The sequence below is a fragment of the Melospiza melodia genome, chromosome 3, assembly GCF_035770615.1.
Source record: "Melospiza melodia melodia isolate bMelMel2 chromosome 3, bMelMel2.pri, whole genome shotgun sequence".
NCBI classification, from domain to species: Eukaryota; Metazoa; Chordata; class Aves; order Passeriformes; family Passerellidae; genus Melospiza; species Melospiza melodia.
This window is the reverse complement of record NC_086196.1, coordinates 134,104,341-134,123,043: the sequence shown is the minus strand read 5'-3', so window position 1 is coordinate 134,123,043 and position 18,703 is coordinate 134,104,341. Positions and strand designations below refer to the sequence as shown.

The 18,703-nt window shown below is 43.8% G+C and overlaps 1 protein-coding gene across 5 annotated transcripts in view; it reads left to right on the top strand.

Annotated features, from left to right (window-relative positions):
- The window catches only part of RUNX2 (RUNX family transcription factor 2), a 157,078-nt gene that overhangs the window by 61,311 nt on the left and 77,064 nt on the right, over nucleotides 1-18,703 (top strand). For 4 of the 5 annotated variants that reach the window (XM_063153127.1, XM_063153126.1, XM_063153130.1 and 1 more), the window contains one exon: nucleotides 1,719-1,880. The exons of the other annotated variant lie outside the window; for it this stretch is intronic. In XM_063153127.1, the coding sequence (XP_063009197.1) occupies nucleotides 1,719-1,880 (162 nt within the window). The remainder of the gene's footprint in view (nucleotides 1-1,718; nucleotides 1,881-18,703) is intronic. 5 annotated transcript variants of the gene reach the window in all.

Below are 18,703 nucleotides of genomic sequence, written 5' to 3'. Positions count from 1 at the left end.
AAATATGTCAATATCAGCTGTAACAATGAGCAGTCAGTCAGATTTGAACCTGTGCCAATCTATACAACCCTGGTCTTGAAATTGTTAAAACAAAGAAGTTCATTACATTTAATGATCAAGTGTCCTTTGGATTTCTGAGAAGTTTATGTTAACCATTTAAATTACTCAGTTCTAAATATAAATGGCAAACTCCAGGAAAATCCTCTTAAAATTAAATTGGAAGGTGTTTTTTTTTACATGTATATATCTATATAGTTATTTTGCTTCAAGGAAGTATCTGCTTTCCAGACATTTCTTCAAACAAATCATGTCTGAAGAGAAATAATAAACAAGAAGTAGCTGAAGCTACAAGGTTTTGCTGTGTGGAAGAGCAGGGAAAGGAGTTAAAAAAAGAAAAAAAGAGTTGAATTTCCTGAAAAAGAGCCTTTGCTTATGCCATGTGGCTGTCACATTGCTGTCTGCAAAGGAATACTTTAGCACAGTGTTCTGATAGAGCAAGTTCTCCAAATCAAGTATACTTGATGAGCTTCCCTGAAAATAGTGGGCAGGATTTGAAGGGATGTGTTACAATTTCTGTGAGCTAGTCCAGAGATAGTTTTCTGTTTATTATGCAGTGCCCCAGACAAACTTTGGGGCTGCAAGTGCTTTAGTTTTGTCAATGTAAGGAAATAAAAAGCATAATTTATGAGGTATTCAATGGTATCTTTATCATCACATATTAACTGAGAGTGAATGGTTTATGAATCCAAACATCAGTGAGTAAAACTAGGTCTCCTTCTACCAGTGCTTCAGCAAAAATTGATCTGTCTTTATCCTAAAGATAATTTCCTCCATAGTGAGCTGTTGCAAATATATCAGCAGGTATCGTTATCTTCCAATAGTTATCCCAAACCATTTGGTTTCATATTTTGTAATTGAGGGTACTGTAAGTAATTGGGCCAGCTTCCAAATGTGACATTTTTTTGACAGATGCTGCAAGATTTATGACATTTTTCAGCTTGGCTAGTATTTTCAGCACTGAAAACACTATTGTGTGATGTTTGAACTGGATAACAGCTTGACAGGCGTGCCAAGTGCTGACTGTAGAGTCTGCCCACCTCTGAAGGAAACGGCCTTAGGTTGTGTCAGGGGAGATTTAGATTGGATCTTATGAAAATTTTCTTCACTCAAAGGTTGCTCAGGCTTTGGAACAGGCTGCCCAGGAAAGTGGCGGAGTCACCATCCCTGGAAGTGTTTAAAAAACTTGTAGCTAAGATGTTTAGGGACATGGTTTAGCAGTGGACCTGGAAGTGATGGACTCAGTGGTCTTAGAGGTCTTTTCCAACTGTAATGACTCCATGATTCCATGAAGTCCACTTCCTAAGATCAGACCTGGGGCTCATTCTTGTTGTCTGCTTCTGTTTCTGATTCATGGAGGATTGGCAACTCTTAGTATGATATGTTGGAAGAGAGACACCAGGAATTTGCATCCCAGCTTCTAGACCTCTGGTCTGTTCATTTCCCACAGAAATTGTTCTGGGGAGGGAAAAGCACAGGGCTGAGTGTTGAGGAGCAAGTTGTGTTTCATTACCTTCTCACTCTTGGTAGTACTGATGTGTGTATGTTCAGTAATCCCACTTCTTTCAATTAGGCTGTTGATACCCTAAAATTTTTCTTCCTTTAAAAAAAAATTATCTTTTTTTTTTTTGTTTGTTTGTTTGTTTTTATTTTCCCCCTAGACCCCAGGCAGGCGCAGTCATCCCCGCCATGGTCCTATGACCAGTCTTACCCATCCTACTTGAGCCAGATGACTTCACCGTCCATTCACTCCACAACTCCCCTGTCCTCCACTCGAGGCACGGGACTTCCAGCCATTACCGATGTGCCCAGACGCCTCTCAGGTAAAGACTCTCTTTTGCCTAAAACAGTTATGCAGAGAGGAACAGGACTGGCAGAGGCTGCCTCTGTGGCCTCAGACAAACCTTGGCAAGGAGAGCAAACCTCAGCAGTGGTACCAGGGTTCCTGCATGACAGGCAGGACTCAAAATCCCTTTTTTTTTCCGTTATGGAAGAGCTGTTATGTTGCTCTGAACATGTCTTTCTCGAATAACTTTAGGTCCATTTCAGATTAGATTATTTTTAAATTGTGAACCCGATTCTTTGAACAAATTCTCTCTCTTTTTTTTTTTTTTATTTCCCCTACAAAAGGGTGTTCACTTGCATGTAGTTAGGTACTGGCACAGGTTTCCCAGAAAAGCTGTGGCTGCCCCATCCCTGGAAGTATACAAGGCCAGGTTGGATGGGGCAGAGAGCAAATTGGTCTAGTAGAAGGTGTCCCTGCATATGGCAGGGGGGTTGGAACAAGATGATCTTAAGATCCCCTCCAACCCAAACCATTCTGTAATCCTGTGTTTTAAAGCAAATGTTATGCTGTCTATTTTTTGGTGCTTTATCTTTGTGGTATGAGTGTTGTTAGGCATCCTGACAGATAGATGCCTTTATTTCTTCAGTAGTTATGGCTGAGGTTCACTCTCCTGTATTTCAATCCAGTAGCTCAAGAAAGACTGTTTCCTTAGTTAATATGTATTTAAGAAGCCTATCAGAAACAAGCTGAGTCACTTAAAGGTAAAAATTGGCCAAATTGTTCTTTGGAATGATGCAGGAGAGAGGAAATACATTTAGGAACATAGACGAGACAGGAGTGAGGAACTGAGACTTTTTTTTACCAAACAAATGCACATTTATGTATTGCACAATTCACCTCCAATGGTCTCAGTGATAAAACCATCTGTGTAAAGTAATCTGATTGCCCCAAAGTAAGAGAGAGCCTGTCATGGCAGACAGTCACCTTGTACCTCTTGCCAAAAATGAGGAACCTTAGGGGAGGGAGGCTCAGTCTTAAAACTCCAACCTTGCAAGTGTGGAAATATTAGCAGCGTATGCCAAAAAAGCATGTGTAATGTAAAGAGAGCCTTTATGATTCATTAATGAAAACCAAAGAATCAGTCTTATTACATCTATTTTTTGCATGTTTGCAAGATATTATTATAATCTTGGATGCTGCTGCCATACACCTGTTTGATTCCCAGCCAGGTGAATTTCTTGCTGTTGTGTTTTCCCCTTCCACCAAGCTCATAGCACTGGAAATGTTGATCCCTCCACTGAGCTGCATCCCTGACAAGCTGAACTGCAGCCAGCAGGCGTGGAGGATTTGATTAGCATAGACTCCTTGATTTCTTTCATCTTGGAGGAGGGAAGCTTTGTTTCTCAAACAGCCAGCTGCAAACCCCTCTGCAGCCCTAGTGCACTCTGCCTTCACAGAGATCTCCATGCGGGCCGAGGGCTGGAGGGTTTTGGAGCAGGTTCCTGCGGGCTCTCCATGCAACACCCTGACTTGGGTCAAAAAACTCGATCAGCTTGATGCTGAGGAAATGCTTTGTTTGGCCTGAAACAGGTTCCCTTTGAGTCAGAGCCTCCTGATGCTCTGTGCTGTCGAATGGGTTATTTTTGCAATCGTGCCCGCGGCAATACCTGCAGGAGAGGCTCGGCTGGGACCTGGCAGCTGCACGCCGCATGCTTGCCCTGCAGCCCTTGCTTGTCTGTGTGTATTCAGACGTGAGCGCCTGGCATGTGGGCACAGGCAGGGAGTGACTAAAAGACCTGGCTGTGTTCGTTGTGCGGCCCTGGACTGAACTTTCCTGCCGTGCTCTGTGGCCAGTTGCCTTCGCGCTTCTTGTCCTTCATCTTTCCAGGGCTCGAGTGATGCCTCTGCAATGCCCTGACCTTTCCCAGCGTGGGGATCTTGCTTCTAGTTAGATTCCAGAGTGAAAAAGGGGACTTTGATCCTCCACAAGTGCCAGAGGTTGTGTGCAGTGTTTGCTGACAGAAATAGAAATTCAGAATAGAAATGATCTATTCAGAATTAAAGAGAGGCATTCCTGGCTGAAGGACCCACTCAGGTGTTCAGGATGCAAGCAGGCACATTGCAGCCTCAGCTGCAAACCTGACAGTGCCTCTCAAGGGTTTCACTGGCAGTGCCACAGGGATGGAGGGCAGCATCCAACACCTCCTCTATCTAAAGAGAGAGAGAAATGCAAGTTTTAAGTTGCCCCGTACAGCAAGCAGTTTACCCCTCACACTCAAAGAAATGCAAATCTCCACTCAGTTACTTAATGCATATTTAGGAAGAGAACAGAACTTTGAAGAGGGTAGAAAATTACTGCAAAGAAACAGTAAAATCCTTAGAAAACTTCAGGCGTTTTTAAAGCATGAGGGAGAAATTAGAGTTTTATAAGGCCTTGAATTAAAAAGTCACTTTCCAATACAGTGGCAGAAATCTGATTATCAAGGCTGTTAAAAGTATACAAGGTCATTTTAATGAATGCCATATTTACTGCCTGTTGCTTAACATCATGCAGGAGGAAAACTGAGCAAAACCTCCCCCCTAGCCTTGGCTGTCACACCTACAGGCACAGAACTTCCTATCTGCCCTAATTTCAAAACACCCTCCCTTTCCACGAGCCTCCATGGCTTCACCTGGACAACTGCTAAAGTTGTTCTCACCCAGATGTTGAAAATATTCCATCCAATAAAGCAGAAGTGGCTCCTGGGTTTATTGTCAGTGGCAGCCCTCAGGAGCTACTTTTAATCATTTTCCTTTGACAAAAACCACACTCATCCTATGGCCAAGTGGTGGTGTTCTTCCCCATCTTGGGATGGATACATGAGCCAGCAGTGTGCCCAGGTGGACAAGAAGGCCAAAGGCACCTGGCCTATATCAGCAGTGGCAGCAGGACCAGGACAGGGACCATCCCCCTGTGCTGGGCACTGGTGAGGTCACACCTTGAATCCTCTGCTCAGTTTTGGGACCCTCATATAACAAGAAAGACATTGAGGGGCTGGAGTGTGTCCCAGAGAAGGGAACAGAGCTGGGAAAGGATCTGGAGCACCCTTTCCCAGGGTCTGAGGAGGAGCAGCTGAGGGAGCTGGAGGGGCTTAGCCTGGGGAAGAAGAGGCTCAGAGGGGACCTACTCACTCTCTACAACTCCCTGACAGGAGGGTGCAGACAGGTGAGGGTCAGGCGCTGCTCCCAAGTAACAAGTGACAGGATGAGAGGAAATGGACTCAAGTTGCATGAGAGGAGGTTTAGATTGGATATTAGGAAAAAATTCTTCACTGAAATGGTGGTAAGGCATTGGAATAGGCTGTCCAAGGCAATGGTGGAGTCACCATCCCTGGAAGTGTTCAAAAGGCCCATGGATGTGGCCCTTAGGTACATGGTTTAATGTTGAACATGGTGATGCTGGGTTGGACACAATGGTGTTTTTTAGCCTTAAGGATTCCATAAAATTTGATGATGAGGTTGCCTGTGTTTAAACCCCAGATTAGGCTGAGCATCAGAAGAGGTTTGGGGCTGCAGGACAGGATGTGGTGGGGCGCTGCCATAGCAGTGCATGCAGTTCCTCATCCCATGGCAGAGGAGCAAAGGGCAGCAGGCTGCAACCCCAGGGAGCTCCTCAGGCAGCTGCTGCAATGCAGCTGAACTGGTTGTGTCAGTGTCTCAGAGGGCTTCTTTGCACTACTGGCAGGTTTGCATGCGTGCTGCAGGCACGTGCACATGTGTGCCCAAGGCTGCCAAACTGCAAGTGTTCATCTTCTATATTCTCCAACTGGGGGTCAGTGCTCTGTTTGCACCGACAGCTAATCAATGATATATCCCAGGTATTTGGGCAGTATTCAATAGCATGAGCTGAAAAGCAAAGCAAAAAAAAATGTTATCTGGCATCACTCATGCAACTTTTGAACCAATGATCTTTCTGGTCCAGAAGTTTCACATTAATATCAAGAACAAATAAAGAAACAAGTTCATAAGGCCATGAAATTGCCTTACCTTAATGTTCCAATAATAAAATGAGCAGAATTCCCCATATTTTATTAAAATGTCTGTCTGTTCAGATTTCCCCAGAAGACAGTGAAAGTTGGTGGCCCAGCAGATTAATATTCTTAATTAAATAATATTGTAGTGGAAGCCATGGGAATATAAGAAAAGGGTCATTTTAGAGAGAGTTTGCCTGAGGGATGTAGTCTTATTGCATGATTCGTAGTGAATGCACTCAGTCTTTGTGTCCTATGCATAACCAAAGTGCATGTGGGATGGAGAGCATGGGTGATTATTATGTAATTAATGTATATGATTCATATAAATATACACATCACAGCCATTTTACATAACACTTTGGGGCTGATCCAGCAAGTCCTCCCCACATGGAAGGTTCAGAGCAGGGAGTACAGGTCGGGTTGTTCTTGCAGTCAAAAGAGGGCTGCTCCCAGGCAGGGGAAGGAGGGATGGGTAATTGATGTCCACAGGGCAGACATCCATTCCTGAGACGCTCACCCTCAACTCCCTTTTGAATCAGAGGGGACAAACTGGCATTTTCAGGACTTGGCTGGTCTGCAGGTGATCTCTGCTGGTCCCTGGCAGTGCCTGGCAAGAGCCTGTTTGTCTCTGAAGCGAGCCTAGGTGAGTAGCTCAAGTACAGGCACGTATGATCTGATAGTCTGCCTTTGCTGAGGTGATTTAAGAGACAGTTTAACTGTCCCATAAACATATCCATATCACAGCCTAATTACACTCTAGTCCTGATTTAACCCTACCTCACCCTGACCTCGACCTTCTCCACTGTTTAAGGGTATGAGCTGGATTTTAATTTTTTTGAGAATCGTGAGAACCGGAAGGTGAGGAGACTTCTTCTTCCCCTACACTTTTTCTGGACCTACTCACCCTTCTGTCTTAACATAGAGACTAAAAAAGTCTCTTACTTTTTGCTTCACCATTGAGAGAGATTTGTGGGGTCAAGATCTCCAGATGCTGGAGGACCTGTCCTGCAGGTGTACCACAAACACGTTCAGTGCTGACTGTGGAAAATCCTGTCTGTGTTTGACAGGTTCCATATGACAAATGAGAAAATTAGAACTGAATCTAAATAGCAGGACAAATTACCAAACCCACCTTTTCCAGGCCTGGGCGGGACCCTTCCGAGACATTTGTCAGTTGGGGATGTGCCACCAAGCCCAGACATTGCTGTCCCACGAGCTGGAGTCCCCAGAGGATGCAGGGTGGACTTTGCTGTCTTTATATTTACTGTGTTATTGAGTAGGGGCATGCTGAGATCGATGAGGGAGATGCTGGGATCAGGCTCTAAACAAAAGAAGTCTGCAGCCCCATCCCTCTGAACTAAAATGGCCAGAAAGGGGTATCTTCACCAATAAATCACACAGTGGTAGGGCTGGACTGTTAAATACCAGTACTGTTAAGCTGTCAGCAAGGCTGGTGTTGAGTGGGGTTGGCCAGCATGGTCTCAAACAGGTCCCAGCTGTGGTTTGGAAATGAGCAGAGTCCTGAACCTGCTCCTGTGGGCAGCTCAGAGTCAGCCACCCCATTGTGGAATCAGGATTTAACATTACATCTGTGGCCAGACCATCCTGACTGGATTTAGAGCCAGAGAATGTGCCCTGACCCTGTTTGCTAGTTCGTGTATAGCCAAACTTTCCCATTAATTCGTCTCGCCCTGTAGATAAATCACCACAATGTTCTGGGCCATCCTGGACCCTCATCTCAAATTGAAATTTAAGAAACCTTCCTGTTCTCCCAGCTCACTGATGGCTGGCAAGTATAAATGCAATGCCAGCCATGACTTAATCAGGGACAATACTGGTTTTTTACCCAATTTAATTTTCATTCTTGTTAGCCTAAAAAACATATAATAAAAAAACCACATGCAATGGAAGCAGCTCCAGCTGAACCTCTGGATTTAGTATTTGTATGTCAATGAGAAAGAGGCTGACTGTGATGGGCTTTTTTTCTTGGGGTCCTGTACTGGTTGTCATCTTGGGTTTCTCACCCTGTGTGTGAATTACCTTGGATTTTGCTAGTGTCATGTACTCATATGATTTTTTTAAAGTAGGATTTTTCCTTTTTGGGGGGAATTTGGTCTTTGAAACAGCTTTTAGAAATAAAGGTTGTTTGTCTTCTCCTAAGGAGCTCAGAAAACTTTACAGCAACTAAGTAGAAATTGTGGCCATGGAAGTAGCTGTGCTTTCATCCCTTAATTCCTGCTAACTTGATTAAATGTTGTGGGCAATAAGGAAATTTCAGGACGGGACCTTTCATAAAGGAAGGCACTAGTGCTGTCTCCAAAATACAATTCTGTTCTTCTTTATGTGCTGTGGGAAGCAGAGAAACAGTTAATGCTGTGGCTATTGCCAGCATGGCCCTGGTGTGAGCAGCCCCTGCCATGAATGAGCAGTTCACGCTTCAGCAATATTGTCTCAGGCTCTTGGCAAACCCAAGAACCCAGCTCGGTTTCTGGTGTGCTTGCTATGCTGGGATGTTTTTCTTGGTGACTGTAACAATTTTCACTCTGTCTTCTTCTTCTTCTTTTTTTTTTTTTTTTTTTTTTTTTTTTTAATTAAATGGAAGCCGAAAGACTCAAGGTTGTCTCTGTCTCCATTTTGCCTTGCTAATGTTCAATGCTTTCCCTGCAAGGTGAAACTGAGTCAAGGCAAAGTAAAGAACTTGGGGGAGGTCAGGTCTTCAGAAACAACCCGCTCATTTTGCTGCCTTCCCTAAACTTGTAACTCGCCTTCCTTTTTCCTTTTTTTTTTTTCATTATTTTTCAGTGGTTCTATTTATTTTGTTTACCGCAGGTTTTCCATTTTTAGTCTCCTGCCCACTTGGTGCCACCTGGGAATCTCAGCACCTTGGCACTCGTCTGTGGGCTTTCAGTAGCAGCCTCTCCACTGGGCTGAATCTCTCATTGGAGTAATTGTCCAGAAGATGCATTGCACGATCCCTACCTCAAATTTTTCTAGCGTGGGTGGCCTCAAATTAGGCACCTATGCCCATATTTAGGTGGTAAAACAAGTGGGCTGATTTTCAGATGTTTGAATGTTACAATGTGTGTCTTTAAGCCCTCTTCATTTACTTAAAACGGCTGTTGGGAGAGGAAATAAACAGGAAAAATGAAGGCAGAGGGAAGGAGTTTTATTCCTGAAATAAGGGATTTTAAAAAGTACTGAAAAGAAACAAGTGGAATGTTTTGAAATGGAATAAATTTGTTGCTGATACAGGCAGGAAATAGCACACTCAAATATATGTGGATGTATAGATATATTTTTATCTGAGCTTTTTGTGCAATGTGTTTTATATTTAGGACACATATCAAGATTTGCATCTGTTTCCAGAACTTGCTGCTAACAGTTAGTAATGATGCCAAAACATACTTTAGTTCCAGCTTGAGACCAAATGATATTCAAGGCTTTTTTTTATTACTAATTTAGGGTCTGATATTAATTAAGGAAATTTTCCATAAGTGCCAGGCTTTTTCTGAAGAACTCATTAAAATGATATTAACTTAAACCGGAATCACAGTCTGAGCATGTTTTGTAATGATTATTCTTACTGACTCTGCTGGGTTTTGTAAACAGAATGCTAATTGTTAGTGGGGCAACCGGGTCCTCAATTCCAGACTTCCAAAGGGACAGATCCCGAGCCACTACCTAGATGTGTGTTCCCAATAAAGTCAATAAGCCTCTAACAGGAAGGCTGTGGGATCAAGCTCTTTGTTTCATCCTTCTGCAAAGGCGTTTGATGATTTCTCCCTTCCCTTTCTGGAATTGCTGTTAATTTTCTACCTAGGATGGAGCCAGTGATGGCAGCTGAGGCAGGCTCACATGTGTGCTGATGTGGAGAGGAAATGGATCTTCATGTGTGAAGCTCTCTGGTACATACAGGGTGGTCAGATCCACTTATTTGCCCCCTCCCCTCACGGGCCCACAAGAAAGCTGGGGAGAGGCTTCTGACAAGAGCATGGAGTGACAGTGCAAGGGGGGAATGGCTCTAAACTGAAAGAGTTGATTTAGATCAGACATGAAGAAATCATCTCTGTGAGGATGGTAAAATACTGACACAGGCTGACCAGAAAGGGGGTGGATGACCCATCTCTGGAAACATTCAAGTCCAGGTTGAATGGAACTCTGAGCATCCTGATCTAGTTGAGAATGCTGCTGCCCTTGGCAGGAGGGTTAGAATAGGTGACTTTTAAAAGGCCGTTTCCAAACCATTCTATGATTCTATGATGTTGCCCTTAAGTCTTTGTGGTCTTGTATCTTTGTTGCATTGAATTGAGTTTGATTAATTGGCCAATTTGAATTTACTAAATGGTTCCATAAAATGCTGGAGAATTTGGTCCTTCTCAGACTGTGACTGTGTTTGGTGAAGGTAAGGTAAAGGAGTATCATATGCCTTTCAGGAGCTGAATGGTTTAAATTCTGCAAATTTTACACTAAAAAGTACAATTCAAGAGGTAAAAACTGCTGCTGGTAGAAATAGCTGGAGATGCCTTGGTTTTCATTGAAATTTCTTCTCATTTCTGGCTATTCAGAATTTGACCACACTGAATTTGGTCAGCAAGGGAGTGTTAGATCCCAGCAGAGCTTCAAAAACACCTTTTTGAAGTGGTTTAGTAATGGTTGCTGGCCCCATTTTACTCATGACCAAATCTCTTTCTCTCTTGATGGATGTTTTAGCAGAAAAGAACCTGGTGTCCTGCCAGCTTGGCTGTCATATTTCAAAGAGCTTTGTTACTGGTGATACTGGGCTGATATTGGTACAAAAGGGAAGGCAAGAGCCATGCAAGTGGCTCAGCTTTTCTGTGGTTGTACAAAAGCAAACAATGTAGGCAGTGAAGAAGATGAAGATGGATGAGATAAAACGCGGGAGCGCACCTTCACGTGGGGCACGAAGGATGTTATTAAGGGAGAAGGAACTGCTTCATATGCATAAAGGGAGTGTATTTGGGGACACTAATCTGGAAATCTCTTAATGTTTGCTTTCAGACTGACTCAAAAGAGAGTGAGGGAAGGGATCAAAAGCAGGAGATGCCTTCCTGAGCTTGGGACATTTTCCCCATGTCTGCAGGAGCAGTGTGCGGGTGGTGGAGTGGCTCCTCAGGGAGAACCCAGCCCTGTACCCACGTGGTGCTTGATGGTAGTGCTGTGTGCAAGGAGTTTTGTGGAGTGTGAGGATTTCTAGCAATGGTGAAGCTTCATCTCTGAGGCACAGGGAAGAATAATTTGACATAAACCAATCTCCACAGATGTATAAATTCATTGATTATTGTACAGGGAAACCCATGTGAACACCTGCTTTGAACCCAAGCGTAAGATTTCCCCATATTACTTGTCATTTGAACTTGAGGGCAGCCTTTGAGAAAAAAAAGAAAGCCCAAACACTCAGTTGGGCTTAATTAAAAAATTTCCAGGGAAAGAAAACCCATCATAGCCTTTGGTTACAGATGCTAATTGACCTCACTTTGAAATTTGGGTCTTATTATCAGTCTGAATTTGTCTAACTTTAGCTTCCACTCATTTGAACTTGCTACAACTTTGCTATAACTTTGTCTGCCAGAACATAGCACTGATTTTGATTTCTGAGGGTCTCATGTGTTCCTGTGCTGGTGACAGGCACAGAGAGGTGGGTAGGACAGGAGGCTGTGGCGGTCTCAGGGAGGTGGCAGAAGCCACAGGGAACTGGCTGGTGCGGGACAGAACTGGTTTGACCTGAAAGGAATCTGAAGGGGGACTGTGAAAAAATATTTTGGTCAATTCAGTTTGCTGTGGCTTCACTATAATCTGTAAAATCATGGAAGTTCCCTTTCCTAATCAGCCAAACTCCTACTGTATCTGTGACAAGAGGTTATTTTTGGTTGAATTACTAGTGGCACTCTACTTTTCCAACCCACCTGAAAAAATGGACTGGGTGAGCATTTTTCACTGACTTTGTGGGCTTCTGCAATTCCTTTAGGAGTTTTACTGCTCTTGTATTTGCCCAATTGAAAAGTCCTCACAAAATGAATTTAATTTCTCAGACACTACCCTAGATGGAGATAAAGAATAAAATAGTAGGATGTATGTCATTGCTTAGTTTTCCTACACTGTTTAATCTTCCATTTTAAGAAACAAAACCATAATCACAGGAGCTTTTCCTCCCAGGTTTAGTTTGCATTTCCATTGTCAAAAGCAAAGCTCAGAGCTGAGGCTGTGGTCCTGTTGGGGAGCAGACACCCAACCAGAGCAGCCTCTTTGCTCTCCACAGTCCTAATTATTCCACAGGCAAATTTGCAAATAGACAGTTGAAACTGTGCTAATCTCTTGGGATTACTTGGACCAGGCAATGTTCTCATTGTGTGAAGGAGTTTAGTTCTGTCATGAGAGGTATCATCATACACTTAATGCAGGGGATTTTGTGGTGGTTTAAAGGTGCATTTGGAGGAGGAGAGGAGTCAGTGTGCTGTGTGCTCAGCCCTGTCTGGGCCATGTCATCTCCAAACTTCCCAGTTGTTGTTCTCAAAGTCTCTGTAATCACCCATTTAATCTTTTATCTTGTGGTAGCCGTGAGTGTTAGCTGTAATAGGTTATTTTGTAATTTGGGAGTGCTGGGATAGGCAGCTAGAAGAAGCCTTCTTGGGCTTGTGTGAGAAAGAGGAGCAATAGTGAGAAAGAGGAGCAATAGTAAGAAAGGAGAGGATTGGCAGAGAAAATAGCCTGAAGGTTTTAAACCAAGGATCAATTCTGAAAGCAAAATGGAGGGGTAGGGCATCTCATGGCAATCTTTCCATCTCTTAACATCACAAATCTCTGGCAGTGAGCAGTGAAAGGTGGTATGCTTGGGTTAGGAGCGATACCCACAAAGCCTCTTTCATTTAGCTGAGATGAAAAGCCCCTACACAAGCTCTAGTGATGCCACATATGTGGTTTCCACTCGTTATTTTTAATGTTTATCTGGGATATCACTGTCTGATCCATAGGCATCACTGCTTTTTAATGCCCTTTCCTATTAAACAGGCACTGTTTAGAATTGGCAGAATATTATAAAGCCAGCTAAAGGTATGTCTGTCTTGGTTAAGTTTATTAATTAGGCTTCACAATGGGCTTGCTTGGAAAGCCAATTTGAAACACAGGTACCAAATCTATGAGGCACATCATTTTTATTGGATAGATGTCTGTAAAAACACAGCTTGACATTTTTAATTTTGCACTGAAATGATGTTTTGTGTTGTGTTGAAAGTTGATTGTGGGATTGAAAATTTTCCACAAACTGGAGATCAGTCCCCTTGTCAAGGCATCAGTTGAGGTTTTGGCTTTAGCTGGAGCATCCAGGTTTGGCTCCTGCAAGCAGTGCAGTTCAGTGATCAAAGCAATAGTTGTATTGGTGAATAGCTAATGAACATCTGCTGGAATCACTGCTGGCTGCAGAGAGTGTTTGTATTGTGATGGTGCCTGGAGGTCTCATCCCCCTTGTGCTAAGGACTCTACAGTGAAAGAGAAGGAAGAAAAAAGGAAATCAGCCTGTCCCCTATGAATTTGCACTCTTAGGTACAGTACAGCTTGATTACAAGATGTGCAATGGAATACAAGAGGGAATTGGAACATGAAGGGAATCAGTGAGGTGGTGGCAGGGGTTGCAAAGAGCAACATTGGTACTTTTGGTTTCTTTGCAAAAAAATGAACTTTTAAGGAGGTTACTGAAGTAGCTCTGGGGCTCTTCACCTCCTTCCAGGCTTCAGAACAAGCAGGAAAGAAAGGAAAATCTGCTTGTCACACTTGAAATAAGAAGCAAATGGTGTTGGTCAGGTTAGGCCAAGGGACCATCCAGGACCCATCACCTTCTCAGCTTGGCCAGAAGTGGTCCCTCAGTTCCCCTGGAGCTCAAAATCAGAATATATATATTGAAGGTTTCTAGCTGGATCCCTGTATTTAATACCTGTTGACACAGCTCTGTGAATCTGTTTACCCTTAGTTAGGTGGGAATTAACCTCAAGGGAGCTGCTGGATCAATTATATTTCCTATAAGTCTGTAGTGTCACAGTCTTATCGGACTGACAGAGACCTTGTGAGATCATGTGATCTGTGCTCCTGTGTGGAGAAATAGGATCAAACATTTGCTCCATGCTGAGTGGAGCCAACTAGTTATGCGTGTTGTTGCCACTGAAAACAAAAATAAAACTACATCCCAAAGAAGGGATCCTAGCCAAAAGTATTAATTACGGTTGAAATAGCTAATCTGAGTGCAGTTAAAAGACTAGAGCTGGACAGGATTTGTCAGCCATGAAAGTATAGAGACCTCTGTGAAAAAGATCATAAACATTTAGATACCCTAAAGGGTGCAAATTTCAAGGCCTGGGATCCAGTCTAGGGGCTGACCACTGAAAAACAGACCCTCTGCAAAGGTAACTGGCTGGCCAAATAGGAAGGGAAGCAAGTGCCTCAAAAACACCAGAAGGGCTGCTGACCCGAAATCTCTGCAACATAAGACCAAGATGAAATGGCTCATTGGAAGAGGCATCTCACAGAAGCTGCTCAGAGGAAGTCCCTGGGAACTGTGATGTGGATGCTGGCATGGCTGGAGGAGCCACAGAGGAATCCTGGCAATGGGAAAAAGGCACCTCTCTTCCCGCTTTCTCCCTCTTCCTCTCTCAAATATCTCCCTCCAAAGGGATTTTTTTGTTTGTTTGTTTTTGTTTTCATTTTGATTCCTGCTAAAAGCCAACCCGTGTTGTTTTCTTTTTTATGGGTGAAGAGGCGCGCAGGGAGGATCTAAGCAGCGCCGGAGCCGAATTGGGAGCCACTGTATTAGATTCCAAAATTAGATAGGAAGCTGGGTTTAAGGGTAGTCCAAACCCAACCAGTTCCTCATTTGGCCTGGCCCATGTAGGTGGGCCAGACTGGTTTGGAGCTGTTTTTTGGACAGGCTGTTTGCCCGTGGAGGAAGCCATTCCAGCCGCAGTGGGGCTGGAGCCGGCGCCTGGTGCTCAGCCGGGCCAGCTCCTGCTCTCGCTGGCCTGGGCTGCAGATGCACTGGAGGCTTGGTTTGAGGCAATTCTGCTGCTGCTTTCTCAGCAGATATAGGCAACTGAAGGTGCTAATTCAGGCTGAGTTCGTATGCATCTTTTTTATCTCAGAAATCAGGATTGCATATGAAATTTATTTCAAGTCAAGTTCTCTTTGCTCAGACTTCCACTTTTTTTGTGTCTTCACCCATTGAAGAGCTTATAAAAAATGTCTTTTGGGTTTTGCCTTTAATCTTTGTAACTTTGCAACATTTTCCAACAAAGGATTTCATAGTATTTTCTAAACTGTACTACTAACTTTTGTCATTTGGCTAATATGAAGTATTGAAATATACATTGTATAGTAAGCAGAATTTACACAGGAAAGATGAAATTATTTGCCCAAATTAAAAAAATAAATCAATAGCAAAAGCCAGAAAGCATTGTATCACATTTTCCCGTGCGGCAGCTTTAATGGTTTAGTGGGCTTTCTATTTATTCCCAATCACTAGTGCTGATCTGAACTTAAAATCCAAGATACCATATCTGAGATAAATCTCTACTGATGGTCTAAAGAGCTGCTAGTGGTATAGCCTAAGGTGCTGTATATCAAACAGCCTCCAGCATGTTTATGGTGTGAGCTGTTACAGACTCAAGTCTGTTTCTTTTTCTCATCACCACCTTCCTGGGAGGATAAAACCCATATTCAGACTTTACACTATGGAGACGAAGCATTTTTTTAGAGGTGTTCAGAGTTGAGCTGGTTTAAGCTTCAGCTCAGCTGATGAATGAGGATGCTGTGTAGACCATCTTATAATGGATTGAAACTTTGCTTACAGTATTTCGCCTTAATTTAGTAGGAAGCTCAGGTTAGGTCTGAAAGGAATGAAAAAAATATACAGAGGGATTTACACAGCTTTTATTAAATGAGATTGAAAATTGTATGTTGTTAAAGTGAACATAAGAAGGGATACAGTGCCTCAAGCCCTGCTGTACAGCTATGTTTAGCTGTGTTCTGCTGAATTTTGTGGCAGCTTGGTATCTAAACAGGCACCGAGTGCCTAAATCCATGGACTGAAACCTCTGTAGATCTTTACACAGTTCAGTATTTTTGACTCTTAGCTACGAGAGCAGCAGCTCCAGCAAAAAAAGACCAGCAGTTGTGTGCAAGGTTTTCCTCCATCTTCCTGAAGCTCATGGTGATGGTCCTGCAAGTCCTGCTCTGTGGCTATAGAGCCACAGCTTCGCTCCTGCCATGCCAAGGTTTGTGACATCCCCGAGCTGTTCTCACTCTGCCTCATGACATGGGAGCAGGATTCAGCATGGGGCTCACCTATAGCTCTCCCCACAGGGCTCCTCTCACCCTGAGCCTCCTGAAATTTCCTTAGCCTTGAGTCACGCTGACGTGTTTGACCATTTCATCACAGAGCCCAATGTCACTACACTGTTTGTGTTACTTGGGGGAAATGTATTCACACTGTAAGGGAAAAAACTCTGTCCATCACTGGGTTATTTTCCACTGTTTTCACTCCAACAGCATTATTGCGTCTGCTGCTAAAATCCTCAACCTAAGATGGAAATGCCTCCCTGGTATCTTCTCCCCTCTCCTTTCTCCAGTAGCCAGAAGTCCCATGGGCTCAGTGCCCTCATCCCCTCAGAGCAGCTGCCCCTGCAGAGCCCCAGCTCCCAGCACAGGCAGCCGCCTTCCGCTGCCTCCGCAGGACCAGGGGCGGCTGCTCTCCCTCTGGGGACACGGGGCTGCGTGCTGGGCAGGATCAGAAATCAACATCATGGCCCTGCTTGTGGACAGGGACCGAGGCTGAAAAAGCCCTTTGAAGGCAGAAGTTATTTTGGAGGAGAAAAGTATGGTTTTAATTGTTTAGATGAGGGGGTTTCGTGTTTTATGGATGTCTGGGGGCTGGGGAGGTGCTCTTCTTTCTCTGTGTATGATATTGTTCAGGGCAAAAAAAAAAAAAAAGAATTATCTACATTTGTGAATTTAAATTTTTTTTGGCCAGAAGTGTAATGATTTGTAGGGTTTGATTTTTCTCTGGGAAAAAAAAAAAGAAAACAGAGCGTTTTGAAAAACAAGGCCGAGTAACCAAAATATGTTTGTTTTTGTTTAAATCGTTCAGTAGAGAAATCGTCTCTTGTCTATTGTTAAGAGCGAGGTTTAAATCAAAGGCAAGTTCTACATATTCTAAAATATACAGACAACTCTTTGAAAGCAACGCCAAGCCAAACTTTAAAAGAGACCTTCTCCTTGATGCAGAAGTTTTCAGTTAGTTACTGTGCTGGGGCTTGAGTGGAAAGAACCAGCCTGAGAAACAAATGGCAAATCCGCGTTTCGGCGGCGGAAGCCAGCAAGAGCATCATATTAATAGCACACGAGACCTTTCCACAGCCATCCTCGTCCAGGGCTTTTCCAGCAGCAGTGAGGAAAAGCCTTTGCAGCTCGTGGGTATTTTTTTTGTGTTCACATTTGGCTGTGGAAGTTTGAAGCGAGCGAATGGAGGGCCTGATCCTCGCATGTTGGGTGGTCCCTCCCACCGCAAATAACCCTATTGGAAACAGAGGGACTATTTGTGGAGTCATTTGTTTGTCAGGAAAAGTAAGGTTTGTAGGATACGGCCCCAATTAGCAGCCAAATTCCTGGTTATTTTCTCGTGATAAAAAGGCGGGTATCTGTTGCAGAGATGCACGTAGCATGTCTTCAGTTTCCATTTGAACTCCTGCCACTTGATCTGTGCTTCTTCCCACTTCCTCAGCTGTGCAATTATTCCACAGTAGCTTGGATGAGCTGGGTCCTTTCCTCCTGCCTCCAATCCTTTTCTGTTCTGTTTGGGATTGTTCTGCTCTCTGGTACCCATCAGTGAGGGCACCTGGCAGTTGGTCTTGAGCTTTGGTTCCAAGGACAGCAGGCAGGTGATATCCACCCCTTGCCTGGCAAACCAAATACACCATCCCACAATAAGCCCTGCTTTTAGTATGGCTTGGTTACAGCCAACCCCATCCATGGCATATCCTCTCCTGAATCCGGCATTTTCCAGGAGATTAACTTAATGGACAGTTTATCACTGAGTTGTAGCTTTTGGAAGGGCAGGAAGGAAAGGGAAGGATGGAAAATTTGTAAGGGAAGGAAAAAATTGCTCCCACAGGTTACCAGACAGTGGGCACCTGCCCAACCCATGCAGGCTGGCACAGGCAGGACCATGGCTCTGCTGATCCCATGTGAGCTTGGCAGATGCCAGGAGAGCTTTTTGGGAGCTGCAGGAATGCTGATAGTAGTGTCCTTATTTGGGGGAGGAGGAGTGCTCTTGTTAGTTGTATTATTTTGTGACTCCCTGTTTTGGTAGCCATAAGTCATTAGTTGGTTTCAATTTTCCTTCTCCCCCCCACCCCTGAAACTGAAATAAGGATTGAAAGGGAAGAATTTTCCTTCTTTTTTTCCTCTTTTTTTTCTTTTTTTTTTGGCTAATCTGAGGCACACTGCCACATCTGAAGCCACTTGGCTTATTATGGATTTCATGGAAACTGATTCCCTGAAAGTGTTTCCATATGTGTGTTCCCAATATATCCCATCCTTTTCTAAATGGGAGTACAAACTCGCACACGAGCTGGAAATGGCTTCAGGATGTGACAGAGAAGTCATATGACTGGAGTGGCACTGTGTGTGGCCCTCTCTGAAAGACACGGTGTCCTGTGTGCTGGCTCCTATCCTACAGTAGATCCAGTTTCAAAGAATATCTTCCTTCACGGCTTCTTAAAAACTCTTAATCAAGAAGCAGCAAGGAATCCTCAGTCCTCAGGAGAGATGTCCATTAGTTGAATAAGAT